Genomic DNA, 15259 nt, shown 5'->3' with positions numbered 1-15259 from the left:
TAGCATAAAAATGCTTCATAAGTACAAGACCTGCATTCAGAATTTAACATATGAAAAAGGAAACCACAAAATAAAGAGTGGCTCAAAATGCAGACTTGCTTAATAAGTGACAAAAAGCAATTCATTATTGGCAGTCAAATGTATAGTTTCTATTGTGTTTAGTGGTTAAGTTCATAACAGTTGACCATATTTTATAAAATAATCGCATGTTTTGTATAAAAATTATTAACTGCAAAATTACTAGCTAAAGTAAGTTAGCTGTTATCGATGGAGAGGAGTAGATTACATTTCCTTCGCAAATTTGAGTTGAACAATAATGAAGCATTAAATTGAAGTAATCTAGCAAAAAAACAAAAAAACAATAAAACCAGTTACTTTTAAATTGTTTTAACTGCTATCACTTTGTAATTAATGTGGTTATTTTTCATCTCTGGCGCTTTCATTATAATCGTTTATGTTCGTTATTTGTTTGTTGTTCTGGCGGCTGCGGAACTAATGCATCATGGTTGTGTTTCAGCACGGATCGTTATTCGTAAAGTACCGGCGGTCCACATGCGTAAACAAGGAGCTGGGTAACTTCTAGAAGACACGACGTTATTACAGTTAATTTGACCTCTTGTCACACTTAGTAGAAGATTTATAAACAACAAAATAGCGCTTCAAAAACATAGTTTGATCTAAAGATGGCGTCCTCGGAGGGACAGTATGACAGCGACGATGGCATGGACGCGTTGATGGACAATTTTAAGACCCACGGATATAAAAATGGCTTCAGCGAAGACAACTGGGAAGAGGTACCACTGACACGTACAAACTATTTGCTATAAACAGCAAAGATAAAAATTAGTCAAAGGGAAAATGAACTGATTTGGCTTTAGTCTGGTTTTGTAAGCTAGCAAGCTAACGGCTAACTCCTTAGCAGTGGTGGAAAGTAACGAAGAACTTCTCCACAAGTGCTGCACCAAAGTCCAAACTTAAGAGACTTGTACTTTAATTAAGCATTTCCATTTTCTGCGACTTCATGCGTTTTCTTTACTGCACTTCAGAGACAAATTACACCACATTTATGTAATTTGAGAGAGGCTCATGAGCCTGCTGGGACAGTTCAGGGCTTGGTGGTGGACACGGAAGGAGTTTGGAGGACACATGTGTACCAAGGCACGAAACAAGAGGAAAGAGTTAAATAAAAATAAATAAAATAGAAGAGAAACGGAGAGAAATGAAGACAGAGAGATGACCTGTGTGTGGTGTGCATTATTTACATTGTGTGTGTGTGTGTGTGTGTGTGTGTGTGTGTGTGTTCATGTTCATGTATGTGATGTTCAGCAGCAGTGGTGGACAGTCTTCTGTGTGTTGGACTGGTTTATTGGGGCTGGGGGGTGCTTGGGGGGCTTTGGTGAGCTGTAAGATGAATGACAGGGGGGGCAGCTGTTGGTCCGTTTCCTGGATGGTTTTCTGGAGGGCGGGATTGTTGGAGGCAGTCTTCAGATGATTCTGTTTGATGGTCCTGATGCCTGGTATGTTTTGGATGTACTGGTTGCTGATGAAGATGGAAGTCTGTGGGCCAGTGTGAGTGCTTTGTTTTGAATGGTTTGGAGGCGTTGGAGTTGGTAGTCAGAGATGGTGATCCAGGAGGAGGCAGAGTATTTGAAGAGTGTATACCAGGTAGACTCTTGTGACTGTTGAGGGTGATGAGGATCCTTGGTGCAGGTTTTGTGGTGGTGGTTGTCTCCAGATCTCATGCAGAGATGTGCCTGTTGGTGCAGTTGTTGGAAATATTGTTGACATTTGAAGCATTGTTTGGTGGTGGTGGTGGTGGTGGTGGTGGTGGGGGGGGGCTGAGCCATGGAGGAGGCCGGCAGCCTGGTCTGGGTTGGTGAGGTGGATCTCTGGTGGTTCTGCTTATGATTCTGTGTATTCTGGAGATGCTGATCCCTTGTTGTCCCACATCTGTTGTAACCTGTTCCTCTGTAATGTTTGTGTGGATGACTTTGATGACCAGGAGTTATGTCTGGGGTTAATTCGGGGGGCGGGTAGAGCCAGGTTTGCATGCCAGCCTGCAGGTGAACTGTGCTCCATCAAAGGCTCCCTCTGGCCATGTGGAGAGGAGAGTTCAGGAGGGGATGTCTTTGGGGAAGATAAGGAGGTTGCCATTTCTCATGCGAACAAATTTCTGGAGTTGGGCTTGTGGCTTGAGTTCTTGAATTTCTTGCATTATGGATTGGTTGTTTGGGAAGGAGTTGTAAGGAGTTTTGTAGTTTTCTATGACGACAGGTGTGATGTGTTGTTCAGAGAAAGGGTGAAAATAATAAGAGCTCGTGAGAGCGGCTGAGACGTGGGCAATGCGTCCTGGTGTCTCTAAATAATTCCATCCAAAGTCGTAGTTTTAGACGGAGCCCAGAAGCATGACATACACCACCGCAACCCCAGTGTGAGAAGGATTGATAGAATTTCTAAATAACCGAAAAAAACAACATTACGTCGGTTAGAGGGTCTGAATGTTGGTTTCTGTCAGTCCAGTCCTGATTATGATGTATTATTATAGACAAAGATAAGACTTGACTTCTGTAAATTAAAAAAAAACAACACATTTACCAGCTTCAGCACTACACTGATGTTAATATCAATGCATCAATTATTCTCATCCTTTGTTTAACCTTTCTGCATAATCAGTACTTTTACTTTTGGCATTGTAAGTTCATTTTGATGATAGCGCTTTTGTACTTTACTTTGGTAGGATTTTGAATGCAAAACTTGTAGCAGAGTATTTTTACACTGTTGTATCCTTACTTTTACTTAAGTATAAGATGTGTAGTGATCCCTCTGTTTTTGCCTCATTCAGGAGTTTGATAACATACCGATGTTCATGAAAAAACTCCCTGAAGAAATTGACCCGAAAAAACACCCAGAGCTTGCCTGTCTGCAGGCGATTATCCACGATGAAGACAGAACCCCAGAAGGTACCACAGCTTTTAATTCCCTTAAGCTTTTTAAAAACCTGTGGGAGTTTGTGAAGACTTGAGCATCTTTTAACCATTCGGTTAATTTCCCCTTCTCCTCCTCAGAGATGGCACAGAGCCTGAAAGATGAGGGAAATGATTTTTTTAAAGAGAAGAAGTACGAGAAAGCCGTATTGTGCTACACAGTAGGTTTGCAGAAGAAATGTGGAGACCAGGACCTCAACACCATCCTCCTCACCAACCGGGCCGCGGCACACTTCCACCTGGGTGAGGACCTCTGCATTTACATGTCATACAGATGCATTAACAGCTTTAAGACATACGTGTATTGCCAGCACCAAAAATATGGATTGTATGTTCATAAACTAAGGTGGTTTACAAAGAATACGTTTGTTATTGTCGTATGCACAACAGTTGCAGTGAAGCAGTCTTTAGGGATTAATTTCTTACTTCTGAGGCTCCCTCCAACAATGCTCATAGAAAATCTGTGTTAAAAAATAAAGTCACAAAGTAAAATCTCATTCCAAGATTTAAGATAAAATATAAGATTTATATATAAAAGATATAATACAACTTAATATAAATTTAAATACAACATTGTGGTAGATTGGTCAGGAGCGGCCAAGTTCATGTATCACAGAATATTATTCAATGTAAAAACATCTGCATGTGTTTTGTGCTTCAATTCATCTGAATATTTCTGGTTTATATCAACACAGGTAACATGCGCTCTGCCTTGAATGATGCTGCAGCTGCAAAAAAGATCAAACCAGACCACCTTAAAGCCCTGATCAGAGGTGTGTGACATAATCAAACCAGGTCCTAGCATATCAAAACAAATGTGGTTAGCAATTCTGTAAAGTTACAATAGCATAACAGTAAGAGTACAATATTTAAAAAAAGAAGAAGCTTAAAATAATGACAAAAACAACCATGTGTATATCTTGGGTGTGTTTCTGCAGGTGCACAGAGTAGTATTGAGCTGCGTAACTTTACAGAGGCCATCCAGTGGTGTGATGAGGGGCTCAAGGCTCATCCCACTGACAAGAAGCTACAGGAGCTGAGAGCCACGGCAGATAAACAAAAGGTACAGTCACTTATAAGCTCAGCTGATGTTTTGGAGTGGAGGTTTTAGTTTTAGTCAAACATAAAGCTGTGTTTATTTGTTGTTCCCCAGAGAGCAGCAGACAGAGATGCCAGGAAGGCCAAGCTCAAAGAAAAAAAGCTGCATGGGGAGAAAGAAGCTCTTTTGGCCGCTATAAAGGTAAACTCGCTGTTTAAAATTGAGAGGAAATTTTTACCCAACCTTTTGTGTAAAACTCATTTGTATTTCAATATCGCAATTTTATATTTTTGTGTGTTTTTTTTGCAGGATCGAGGCATCAAGCTCCTCGAGTCTGCAAAGCCTCGTCAGCATGGTTCAGACAGCGAGGGCGAGGACGAAGGCTCCGCAGCAGCGATATCACAGCTGAGCCTGGACGGCCTCAGCTCTCAGGAGGTCACGGGGGCTCAGGTCTTCCTGGACGAGCAGGGTTCTCTGAACTGGCCCGTTCTCTTCCTCTATCCTGAACACCAGCAGACTGACTTCATCTCTGCTTTCTGCGAGAACAACTGGTAAAATAAAGTCCTGAATTTATCTTGGTGTTTTTTATATCTGTGGGATGCTCTCCGTACAACAACCTTTCTCCATTTAATTTAAATAAAGGCCAAGAAGTTATCAGTTTGAAGTGTTTTTAATAAGTATCACAGCTGCAGTATCACTCCTGTATCTTTATATTTGTCTTAGTTTCATGGATCACCTGGCGGTCATGTTTGGAGAAGAACTTCCACCTTGGGACACGGACAGAAAATATCAGCCGAAGAATTTGCAGGTAAAACTGAAAAAACTTTGACTGAACTTCTCTTCAACAAATCAAATTGTCAATGGAGGAATTAAAAAAAACATTCTGCATGTTACTTCTAGATTAAATCAGCCACAGTGCACTCTACCTGGCTGTGTTGTATGTCCACCAAAGTTCTTTGTGTTTTTTTCCTGAGGCCAGAATATTTTTGGCATTCTTTGAAATAATAGCGCCACATATTTACACTATGATGTAAACATTATGTTCTGAAAAATGCAAGTTTAGCATTTTTTGGTTGATGAGAGTTAAAAATATTAATTGTTGGGCAAAACATTGCAAAACAACATTTCCTAGCTCAAAAAAATCATCAACTCACATCGACTGGCAGGCCTGTCCTCTTTCCCAACATGCTTCAGCCCTCCTTTCATCCAGAGCAAATACTCTACCTTTTGCCAACTATTTTTTATTTCAGCAGATCTTCCATATCGTAGCAGCCAAACACCACCAAATCAACTCAGCTGATGAAAACGCTGCTCTTTTTTTAGAAGAGAGATGAGCGTTTTCAGCTTGGAAAAACACTTTGGTGGACACACAGCCTTGTGATTGTCTGACCAATGAGAATTCAATCAACCGACCACACGGTGTCAGCCCTGCAATTACAACTGAGGCAGCAGATTAACTTTTTTTTTCTGCATCCTAAAGTTTGTTTTTTTTTACAAACTGTAGCAGCTCCATTGCTGCCACATTATGAACTGAATACATCAACCAGTATATTCTGCTATTTACTGATATTTCATGTCAGGTAGATATTAGTGTTATGTAGATTCTTGTGTTCTCAAATAATTGAGTACAGCTGTCAAAAATGGGTTATATTTCATGACAAAAAACAAGAAAATTATTTTTACGGATAAACATAATCGATTGATTTGAATCCCAGTTAACCTCATTGACCACTCTTTACTTTTTAGCTCTTCTTTGAAGATGAGGAGAAGGAGACACTCTACCAAGTAAACCCAGAGACGCCACTTTTAAAGGTTTTGCAACATAAAAGGTATGCATATCGAGATAGTCTGTTTGTCATAAAGTGTGATTTTAGTTTGATTTATACCATTAAAATTTCCTCATTTTGGCCGGCAGCTGTCTATTTTTTTCTTATAATTGACATTTTAACTTGACCTTATTGACCGTGACCTTATTAGACATAAAATTTGTTTTAAATGTTGGGTGTGAAACATAGCAGCAGAGGTGTAAGCAGGGTCAAAGTGAAACTCGTCTGCTGTTTGTAATGACGAATGGAAAATATTTTTTGATAGTCAAATAGCTCAGGGAGAACCATGCAAAGTGCTTAAAAACAATCCTCCTCCTGTCGGCTATTTGGTGTTTCCTTGTTCTGCAAACATCCAGAGATATATTAATTTCATGACATAGGACTCCTCTGAATTGTATGTTTGTTGTCATGTTTATGTTTGTGTTTATCTAACTGATATCTGGTGTCAGAGACGCTCCCTTACATTAACATTCTTCACACTCATGTCCTGACTCACTGTCTTCTTTGTTCTGTTGACAGGTTTTTTGTTAAGGCAGGCACTCCCAGCTTCATTGTTTCGGTAAAGGGATCGTCATTCTGGAAGCAATTTTTAAAGGGAAGGAAATTACGAGCAATGTAAGAATCGTGACCTTCAAATCGTGGGACTTTTATTTGGGTAAATTCTATTTTCAGGACTGACTTGTCCTTGAAAAAAACATCATGGACACATATTTCTGCCTCTTGTGGACAAAAGCAGGACACAGTGTTTAATACCAAATATTAATATAAATGAATCTAAAATGAGATCTTTAAAAGTTACAGATATAAACTGTCTGAACGAATGTCAACTGCAGATTAAAATGGTGCAAATACATTTTATTCAAGTGTTAAATTGGACAAAAGAATGACAAACAAATTTAACAAACATGAATTAAAACAACAGGTAAAAACATGGTAAACATGGTGGTAAACAAAAAGACAGTGAAGCCTGGATAACATGTGACTTTATCCTGTACTTCTAAAGAGGACTAGTAAGTCTCTTCCCATGTATACCAGTATGTCTGCTACAAGTCTCAGTTTGAGTCAACAAGAAACAATTAATTTGGATGTCATGATAAAAGTTTCTCATTCTTCAAAGCACTGTTGACAATAAATAAAACAATTGAAAGCAAGAGATGTGACCATGTTTTGCTTATAAGAAGAACGTTTTGCTTCCAGACAGCTGTGCCATTGATATTTTCAATAATTACTGACACTTCATACATTTTTATTTGCCAATTTATGGCAGCAGGACTTGAAGCTTTGCAGCGGGAAACTCATTTTTGCGAATGAAACTTGCCCATAAACAGACTGCAACAATAAAAGAACCATAAGTAAATGGTTGAGCTGAAAAAAATGTAGGGTTTCTTGAAAGGATTTAAAATTTTGTCCATGAAAATGTGTGAGAAACACTGTTAATACTATAGAAGTTTTGATCCAGTAAACCTATATTTAGAAACTACAGCTAACAGTCGAAAGGGTGACTCACCAAGTGTAATTGTATTATGAAACTCCTATGGATTCCACTGATAAATACAAATAGGTTTTGGTGTAATGAAACAAACAGGAGCATGGCCTAAAAATGATATCTCCTGCACATGACACAACAGACGGATGAGGAGCCACAGAGCTCAGTGTGCTGTCATGAATCCTCTTGGTTGGTTCATAATAGCAGTTTGGCCATGGACTTCATGGTTCACGAAAGCATGATTTGGGTATGCATGAGTCACCACCACTGGAGCAGGTTGCAGTTGTACGTTTGTAACATTTTGATTAACCATATTGACAACAACGGGAATTTGTTTACGATAATTTAACTCGCGCTTCATCTGACACCAGGAGCACCAGGAGCAGCAACAGGAGATTTGGACATCCACACAGAGAGAACCCTGCCAAGAACCAAAGCAATAATTATATTAGGATGTAAATTCAACATTGCTTCACTTTTATTTAACTTGTCATATGAAATTCAGTATAGCTTAACATGCATCATACCTTGATGCCAAATTTGTGACGCATACCAGCACGTAGAGAGAGTGCTGCTGGAGGCACACACAGAGGTATCCCAAAGACTGCTGAGAGAACGGCAGGGCTGCATAGATCACACAGTGGGAAACAGCTGTTCTCTCCAAATTTTCCTGCCACTGTGCAGGCAAGACAAGGGCAGCACCAGAAACCATAGCAACCTAAAAACACACACAGAGAAACACCAACAGAGTGGGAGAAATATTTGAGTGACTTGATTAAGGGGCCTTACAAATGACACAAAATAAGCCCTTTAAAAACAAAAAAAAGTCAGAGTTGTAGTATTCTTACAAACACTTGTATCCTCAGCGCAGTCACAAAGATCAGTGTGCCAGTCTGTCAAGGCATTTGCTGCTGCCATCAGATGTCAGACTACTGTAGCCACAGGCTGTGAACAGTTAATCTGTTAAAAGACAGAAATTAGAGCACACTAGAAACTCAGGTAAAAAAGATTACAGAAAGCTCAAATCTTGAAATGTGATGTGAAGAAACTTTTATTGCACAATGCACAATACTATATCCTAACGCTTTTTCTTTTAAATTATAATGACATTGGAATGAATAAAAATGCACTGTAAAGTCCATAAACTGCACCATTTACCCACAGATTGATTATTTAACGGGACTAAGAGGGCACAGGCCCTGGTGCCCAAAATGTCAGGGCCCCCTTCGCCTTCATTTGCAAAATGTCACTCAAATGAACAAGTAGCAACCAGGAAGAGACTCAAAATTCCCGCAAAGAGATGCAAAGGCTATGTATACAAAATGACTATAAAGTGGTATAAAACAACCAAAAGAGACACATAATTACCTCAAAGAGACACAAAACAATTACAAGGAGACACAAAAGATGTCAAAACAGAAAAAAGACAAATTTACATCAAAGAGACAAAACAGCCATGAAGAGAGACAAAGGAACTGCAAATAGACGTAAAATATCGACAAAAAAACAGGCAAAACAGCCACATAGAAGCACAAAAAACTACAAGGATGCACAAAATTACTACTATACAACACAAAATTACCCCAAAGCACATACAATTACTTCAAAGAGACAAAATTACTATTACTATACAGGGCTTGAGATGATGACCTAGTTTAGTTTTCATATAAGGAGTAAAAAAAAAAAACCCATCACTGAAATCTCCAAGAATGCGCCATTTTGAGACAATATGACGCTAAATCTCTTAATCAATCATATCTCCATGCAAACCCTCAACAGGGCCATAAAACAGTAAATCACACTATGAAGTCATACTGTATGCTCTTAAGAACAATACGATGTTTAGAAATAACCAGGATACCTCATAATGAGGTCAATATGCTGCTGCATGTGGCTGTTATAATGAAAGTGAATTTAACTCATTTCAATGTGCGGAAACTCCGCTTCTCTTCATTTTGTAAACATTTTTTTTACAGCATGGTAGAGTAAACTTTCATTTAATTGTTAGGATAACATTATTTAATGTCTTACCTAATGGAGCTGGAAACCTTCTCGACTCTGAAGCTGTGAGCGAATGGAAGCTTATGTCTTGGCTTAGGAGTGGCATCTTGTGCCTGTCAGAAGGCTGAAAATACACAATGCTGTAAAACCTGAATCTACTGACACAAAAGTGAAAGCGTAGGCTAAGAATAGTTTAGCTATTATATTTTAATACCACATTCAAGGAAACTTCAAAATCTTTCCCTTAAACATAGAAAGATATGATTACAATGTCCCCAAAAGGAAAGTTTCCGTTTCTGTATGTTTGATGACAGGCTGGTATTTATCATGCCATTGTCCCTACATTGATCACTTAAAGAAAAAAAATTGATAAAGCAGAAGTCACAGAAGACAGTTTGAATTAATTAATTAATTTTTACCTTAATAGCTGCCCATCATCATTATTACGTTGATATTTTAATCTCAAGAATCCTGTGTTAATGTAAACACAATAAGTGGCACAATCAAGTTATTCAAGTTTTGTTTATGGCAGACTTTAAAGGTCATCTAACATTGTACTACTTTAAACTCCTCTGACTTCGTTTCTCCCCACTGATAGTATTAATAAAAACATAGCAGGGTGTTTCCCAGGATTAAGATCCCAGATGACAAGAACTTGACCAAAACATTCAACGGGATAAAAATGTCTATCATTCTAGGAGGGTTTTGTTTGTGTAACAGAGTTTCTGATGAAAGTTGAGGCCTTACGAACACAAAACTGTAGCAACATGAGCCTCTCCATCAATATCTGGGAGCCTCGTCTTGTTATCGCTCATGAGAGAGTGATACCAGGGTTGTACAGTAATGTGTTACTTATATACACAGATGTTTATGTGACAACACAGCAACACAGAGGCCCAGAGAAGCAATCGGGGAAAAACAAAACGATTGTAGTGATCCTTTTTCTAAGTCTGATCTAAAATGTTTCTATTGCTGTGTAACAAAAGATGAAAAAGATGCTTTGCAAGGATAATCTTTCTAAATTCATTTTTTTCGTCAGTGAAACACAAAACACAATGGGTTCTTTTTTTTAAAGGTGAAAACTAAAAATTTTTCCAGCAAAAATTTTCTGAGAAATTCTAAATCTCTTTTTCATCTGGGAAAAAAAACGTTTTCCAGGTAGAATTTTTCAATTGTCTTTCTTTCTTTCTATTTTTCAAGTGTTTGTTGTTGTTAATACTTATTGTGGCCAGCGGGTTGTGTAACATTACCATAATGTCCCCTGTTTTTAGAACTTTTTCAAATACATTTTTAGCCAAAAAGACATGACAATAATGTCAAAAGTCCTGCTAACAAACAATAGTATGTATCTGTGTTTAGAGTGCATGACAAAGTTGAAACTCAGTTCCTACACACCTTCTGACCCCCTGAGGCAATGATGTCACATGCGGAATTGGGGTGTTTTTTTGTATTTTTTGACATAAACCATAGACTGTATATAAAGATGGACGTCACATCCCCACTTACCCCCACTAATCTTAAGTGAAGCCAAAATATCCCGCAGGTGCCCCCTGCCATCTTGCACTGGTGACGTCATTTGGAGCCAGAGTCTGTAGGGTAGCGATATCCGCATTAGGGGAGTTCCTGCCAAAACAGTTGTCCGACCAATTGTGAGTAGCCAAATATAATGCAAGTGCATTGATTGGCTATCATAGCTGTCAATCATGGCCCCCTTTTCTATAGGAATGAATAACTCATTAAACCCGAATTTATGAATGATCACCTGAACAAACATCAGAGTGATGAGAACTATATTCAGTGATAGAAACCATTTTCGTGTGGCCCATGTCCCATAGACTTATATGGAGGGGCGGGCTTTTGGAGTTATACTGCAGACAGACACCAGGGGGCAATCGAGACTGTACAGCTGTAGGGGAACTGTCATGTGGTCCATCTTCTTATATAGTATATGGCTTTAACATTTGCAGCAGTCAAAGCATTGATGATACTGAAAAAACAACATTATTCTGCTGATTTCAGGTGTACTGTAAAATATTGGGTTAAATTTGGTTAAAAATTAGATGAATAGAAAATGTTGTGCATACTAAATATCCTTGTGGTTCCACTGTTAAACCAATTGGAACGCCATTTAAAACATCAATTCATTCATTCGTTAGCTGTGTTATGACCCCTGGGGTCATCTTGTTTTTTTCTGTGCCTGTGTTTTCTCCTCCCCTCTGTGTGTGTTTGTGTGTGCCTGTGTGAATTGTGCCCTTATATGGGTGATGTGATGGCTGAGGTTGAGCTACAGGTGGAGTGCCATCATTGGATGTTCTGGAGGGCCTGGCTGCTGCAGGACTGGCTCCTCTGGAATTGGATGGCTTTTTAAACAGAGGCTTTTTGTTTTCTTTTAGGTAAGTTTAGGGACTGAGGTGTGTTTTTGTGTTGTGTTTTGGCTTGCTCACATCCAAGCAAATAAACTGCTCTTTTTGCCTTTGAAAAGCATTGGGCTGGTTGTTCTTGAGAGAGGGATAGCACCTTCATGTTGTGTCCACGTTCCCCCCAGACCGGGGACATAACATCTGTAACCACTTATCCTCCTTAGGGTCATGGAGACAGTGGAGCCTATCCATTGAGAAGTTGGGTACACCCTGGACAGGTCACCAGTCACCAGTTAGCCTAATCTGTATGTTTTTGGACTGCTGGAGGAAATTGGAGAACCTGAAGAAAACCCATTCTTACATGGGGGTAACATGCAAACTCTGTGCAGAGGGCCCCCCCTCACCCACCCATGGTTCAAACCCAAAACCCAGAGAGCAAACCCGTGGAGTGTGGAGCGTGGAGACATAGAGCTCAGCGTACTTAAGGCTCTTACGTTCATGGGCCTCCCCAACAGCATGGTAAGTTCTATGATGTAGATATCAGATGGGAAGCAGAGCCTGTGATTCAGATCCGCCACTAACTCCAGTCTCTTGCCCCTCCCAGCTGGCTGGAGTCTGACTTTGCACAGACCTTGGTTTTGGTTTGCTTTCTACCTTCATGGATGAACCCTTTGGTAGGTGCAGGATGAAATGCTGGAGGAGGTGGGGTACTGATGTCTGTCTGGTCTTCAGAGTGGCTGCACGGTTCTTCAACACCTGGTTGTGCTGCCAGGTGTAGCAGCCTTGCGTCAGGCTTGTCTTGCAGCCAACCAGGATGTGTTTCAGGTTTGCTGGAGATGGACAGAGGGGGCATGTAGAGTCTTCTCCATACCATTGGTAAAGGTTACTGGGAAATGGCAGGACATCATATGTGGCAAAAGGAAGCTGGTTTGAAATGCCCTCATGCTCCATAGCTCCCTCCAAGAGACTTTCATCTTTTCAACTCCCTCCCATCCACTGTCCTTGTCTTGCTTAAAAAGGAATAGAGGAGGAGGAAAAGAGATCCAAATACAGAGGTATGTCTTCTTTTATACGATTTTTTGGGGATGCACCGGTTCTGGCAGTTAATGGAGACATGGGGTGGGACATGTGAAATACGATGGAAGGCCAGTATGGTGAGTCTGTGGAATAGGCTCCTCAAGTTACCACCCAACAGGGTAGCCAGTAATTTTTTTTCTTTGGGATTTGTCTGTAAGTGGTGAATGGGCATTAGAAATATATGATTTACTAGAGGAGTGTGGATATGAGGGTAACTATCTAAATCTAGACAATGTAGATTTAGAGGAGTTTAGATTTCAAATAAGGGATAAGTTTGCTAAATCATGGGCGAGAGAAATCTTGCAGAAGCCCAAACTGAGAACTTACTGTTACTGGACATCCAGATAAAGGAGGATCAACAGATCACTGTGCGTGCTTTGCCTAGACCTTGTGTTAGATGGTATACATAACTCCTGCAAAAGCGAGTGAGGTAACTGTTGCTTTTAATTGACGGTTTTGACATTTTAATCTTTGAATAAAGCCTGCCTGGAGCAGTTTTAACCTTTTCCTACCATCCCTGGGTGTTTGTAGTGGTGTTTTCAACAGTTTTGTATAATGCTATATCTCTTGCTGCCTCTCTGCCACAGATACAATGGCGTTATTATTAATTTTTTGGTTCAATGTAAAACAGTAAGTAAAAACCATAAACAGTAAGAAACTACATAAAGGCCAGACTAAAAAGATGTTCAAATGTATCAATATTTGCAGCTCCCTTCCAGATCCACCGGCAGGCTGTTCCAGTGTTTTGCAGTGTAGGGGCTTAAAGCAGAACCACCAAAAGTTTTGGTTCAACTCTGTGGAGCAGCTAAAAAAAAGAGAAGTCAGATGATCAGAGGGGCCTTCCTGGTTCATAAACTAAAAGCATCTCTAAGATGTAGTCTGGTGCAAGGCCATATAATGCCTTATAAAATAATTTTAACTCTCTATGGTACGATTTTGCCTAAAGGCAACATACCTATTTGTATTCTTTTACACTCACACAATGCATCCCCAGTTATTATGCAAAACTGTGAAAAACAGGTAAGACCATGAGTAACCTAAACTGGTGTATAAATTTGTGACATGATTGTCTGGACACAATTCTGAGTCGCTTTTTTTGCAGACTTTCTCTCAAGGATCAGCTCAGCGATTACTCTCCACAAAAAATGTCTGAAAATGTCATTTCCTGGTCTTTTTCAGCCTGGAAAAATAGTTTAATGTACTTTATTTGCTAATTAAATAATGGAAACTTTTCAAAATGCAAATACTGCCTTGAGGCAACACCGAAACATTCTGGATTCACCACGGCACCATGACATTTTATTTTTGTTTAACTGGTCTATTTTATGCCAAAGAAACGCTCCCATTTTTTCCCAGCTGGCATCATGATATGAGCCATTGAGGAATGCATGTCAAAAGAACAGCCAAAAATGCCATACTATAGTATGAAAATAATAATAACGTCAAAGTATGACATGTCCGAAAAAAAAAATGCATAGCCGCACAAAAAAGCATGTCAAGACACATAATACTACAGAATGTTGCAAAAACAGCCCAAAACACAGAAAATAGCATGTCAAAAAAATTCCATACTATATTATGGCAAAAAATGTGAAAATATTAAATGTCCAAAAAACCCACATAAATTAGCATGTCGAACAAACGACCGAAAACGCAACACTATAGCATGGCGAAAAATGTCAAAATATCATATGTCCAAAAAAACCTCAAAACCGCATAAAATAGCATGCCGAGACATGTCAACAGCCCAAAACATAATAGAATACCATTTACAAAAAAAAAAGTCAAATGCAAAAAGTGTCAAAAAATAACATGTCCTTAAAACAGCTGAAAACAGTTAACAACTGCATAAAATAGACTGCCAAGACACACCATTGCATAAAATGTTGCAAAAACAGCCAAAATCACCATAATGTGGCATGTGAAAAAAATGACCCAAAGGCCATACAATTGTATGGCAAAATGTCAGAAATGACATGTCCCAAAAAAAGCTGATAACTGCATAAAGCAGCGTGCCAAGGAACGCCATAGCACAGAATTTTGCAAAAACAGCCGAAAAACACCATTATATGAGAAAAATGACAGAAAAGGCAAGGCTATAGTAAGGCAAAACTGTCAAAATATGACATGTCCCCAAAACAGCTGAAAACACTTGAAAACAGCATGAAATAGCGTGCTGAGAAACGTTATAGCATAGTTTGTTGCAAAAACGGCCAAAAACACCTTAAAAATGCGTGTCATAAAAATGACCAGAAAGGCAAGGCTATAGTAAGGCAAAAATGTCAAAATATGACATGTCCCAAAAATAGCTGAAAACACTTGAAAACAGCATAAAATACTGTGCCGAGGCAGTCCACAGCATAGTTTATTCCAAAAACGGCCAAAAACACCAAAATACTGCATGTCAAAAAAATGACCAGAAAGGCAAGGCTATAGTAAGGCAAAAATGTCAAAATATGACATGTCCCAAAAATAGCTGAAAACAC

General features: G+C 39.3%; 1 protein-coding gene and 1 long non-coding RNA gene across 2 annotated transcripts in view; one reads left to right on the top strand and one right to left on the bottom strand.

Moving 5' to 3' along the window:
• The first annotated feature begins 500 nt into the window (after positions 1-500).
• Positions 501-7000, top strand: ttc4 (tetratricopeptide repeat domain 4). Its single transcript, XM_042517051.2, has 10 exons — positions 501-794; positions 2843-2960; positions 3066-3227; positions 3680-3757; positions 3923-4047; positions 4138-4224; positions 4333-4574; positions 4747-4831; positions 5770-5852; positions 6369-7000. The coding sequence occupies exons 1-10, from the start codon at positions 684-686 to the stop codon at positions 6466-6468; spliced, it is 1191 nt and encodes a 396-aa protein (XP_042372985.2). The 5' UTR covers positions 501-683; the 3' UTR covers positions 6469-7000.
• The window catches only part of LOC121966996 (uncharacterized), a 35525-nt gene continuing 26953 nt past the window's right edge, over positions 6688-15259 (bottom strand). The window contains exons 2-5 of the long non-coding RNA XR_006107639.2: positions 9367-9460; positions 8184-8295; positions 7863-8053; positions 6688-7756 (exon numbers count right to left, since the gene is read on the bottom strand). This is a non-coding gene — a long non-coding RNA (uncharacterized LOC121966996). The remainder of the gene's footprint in view (positions 7757-7862; positions 8054-8183; positions 8296-9366; positions 9461-15259) is intronic.

This window comes from Plectropomus leopardus, chromosome 5 (assembly GCF_026936395.1).
Source record: "Plectropomus leopardus strain MGB_pleo_1.0 chromosome 5, ASM2693639v1, whole genome shotgun sequence".
Classification (NCBI taxonomy): Eukaryota; Metazoa; Chordata; class Actinopteri; order Perciformes; family Serranidae; genus Plectropomus; species Plectropomus leopardus.
This window is presented reverse-complemented; position numbering and strand designations above follow the sequence as displayed.

Coding starts and splice junctions, on each gene's coding strand:
- ttc4 (XM_042517051.2), top strand. CDS start 684: ATGGCGTCCTCGGAGGGACAGTATGACAGCGACGATGGCATGGACGCG. Junction 795..2,842: donor GCGAAGACAACTGGGAAGAG/GTACCACTGACA, acceptor TGCCTCATTCAG/GAGTTTGATAACATACCGAT. Junction 3,228..3,679: donor CGCGGCACACTTCCACCTGG/GTGAGGACCTCT, acceptor ATATCAACACAG/GTAACATGCGCTCTGCCTTG.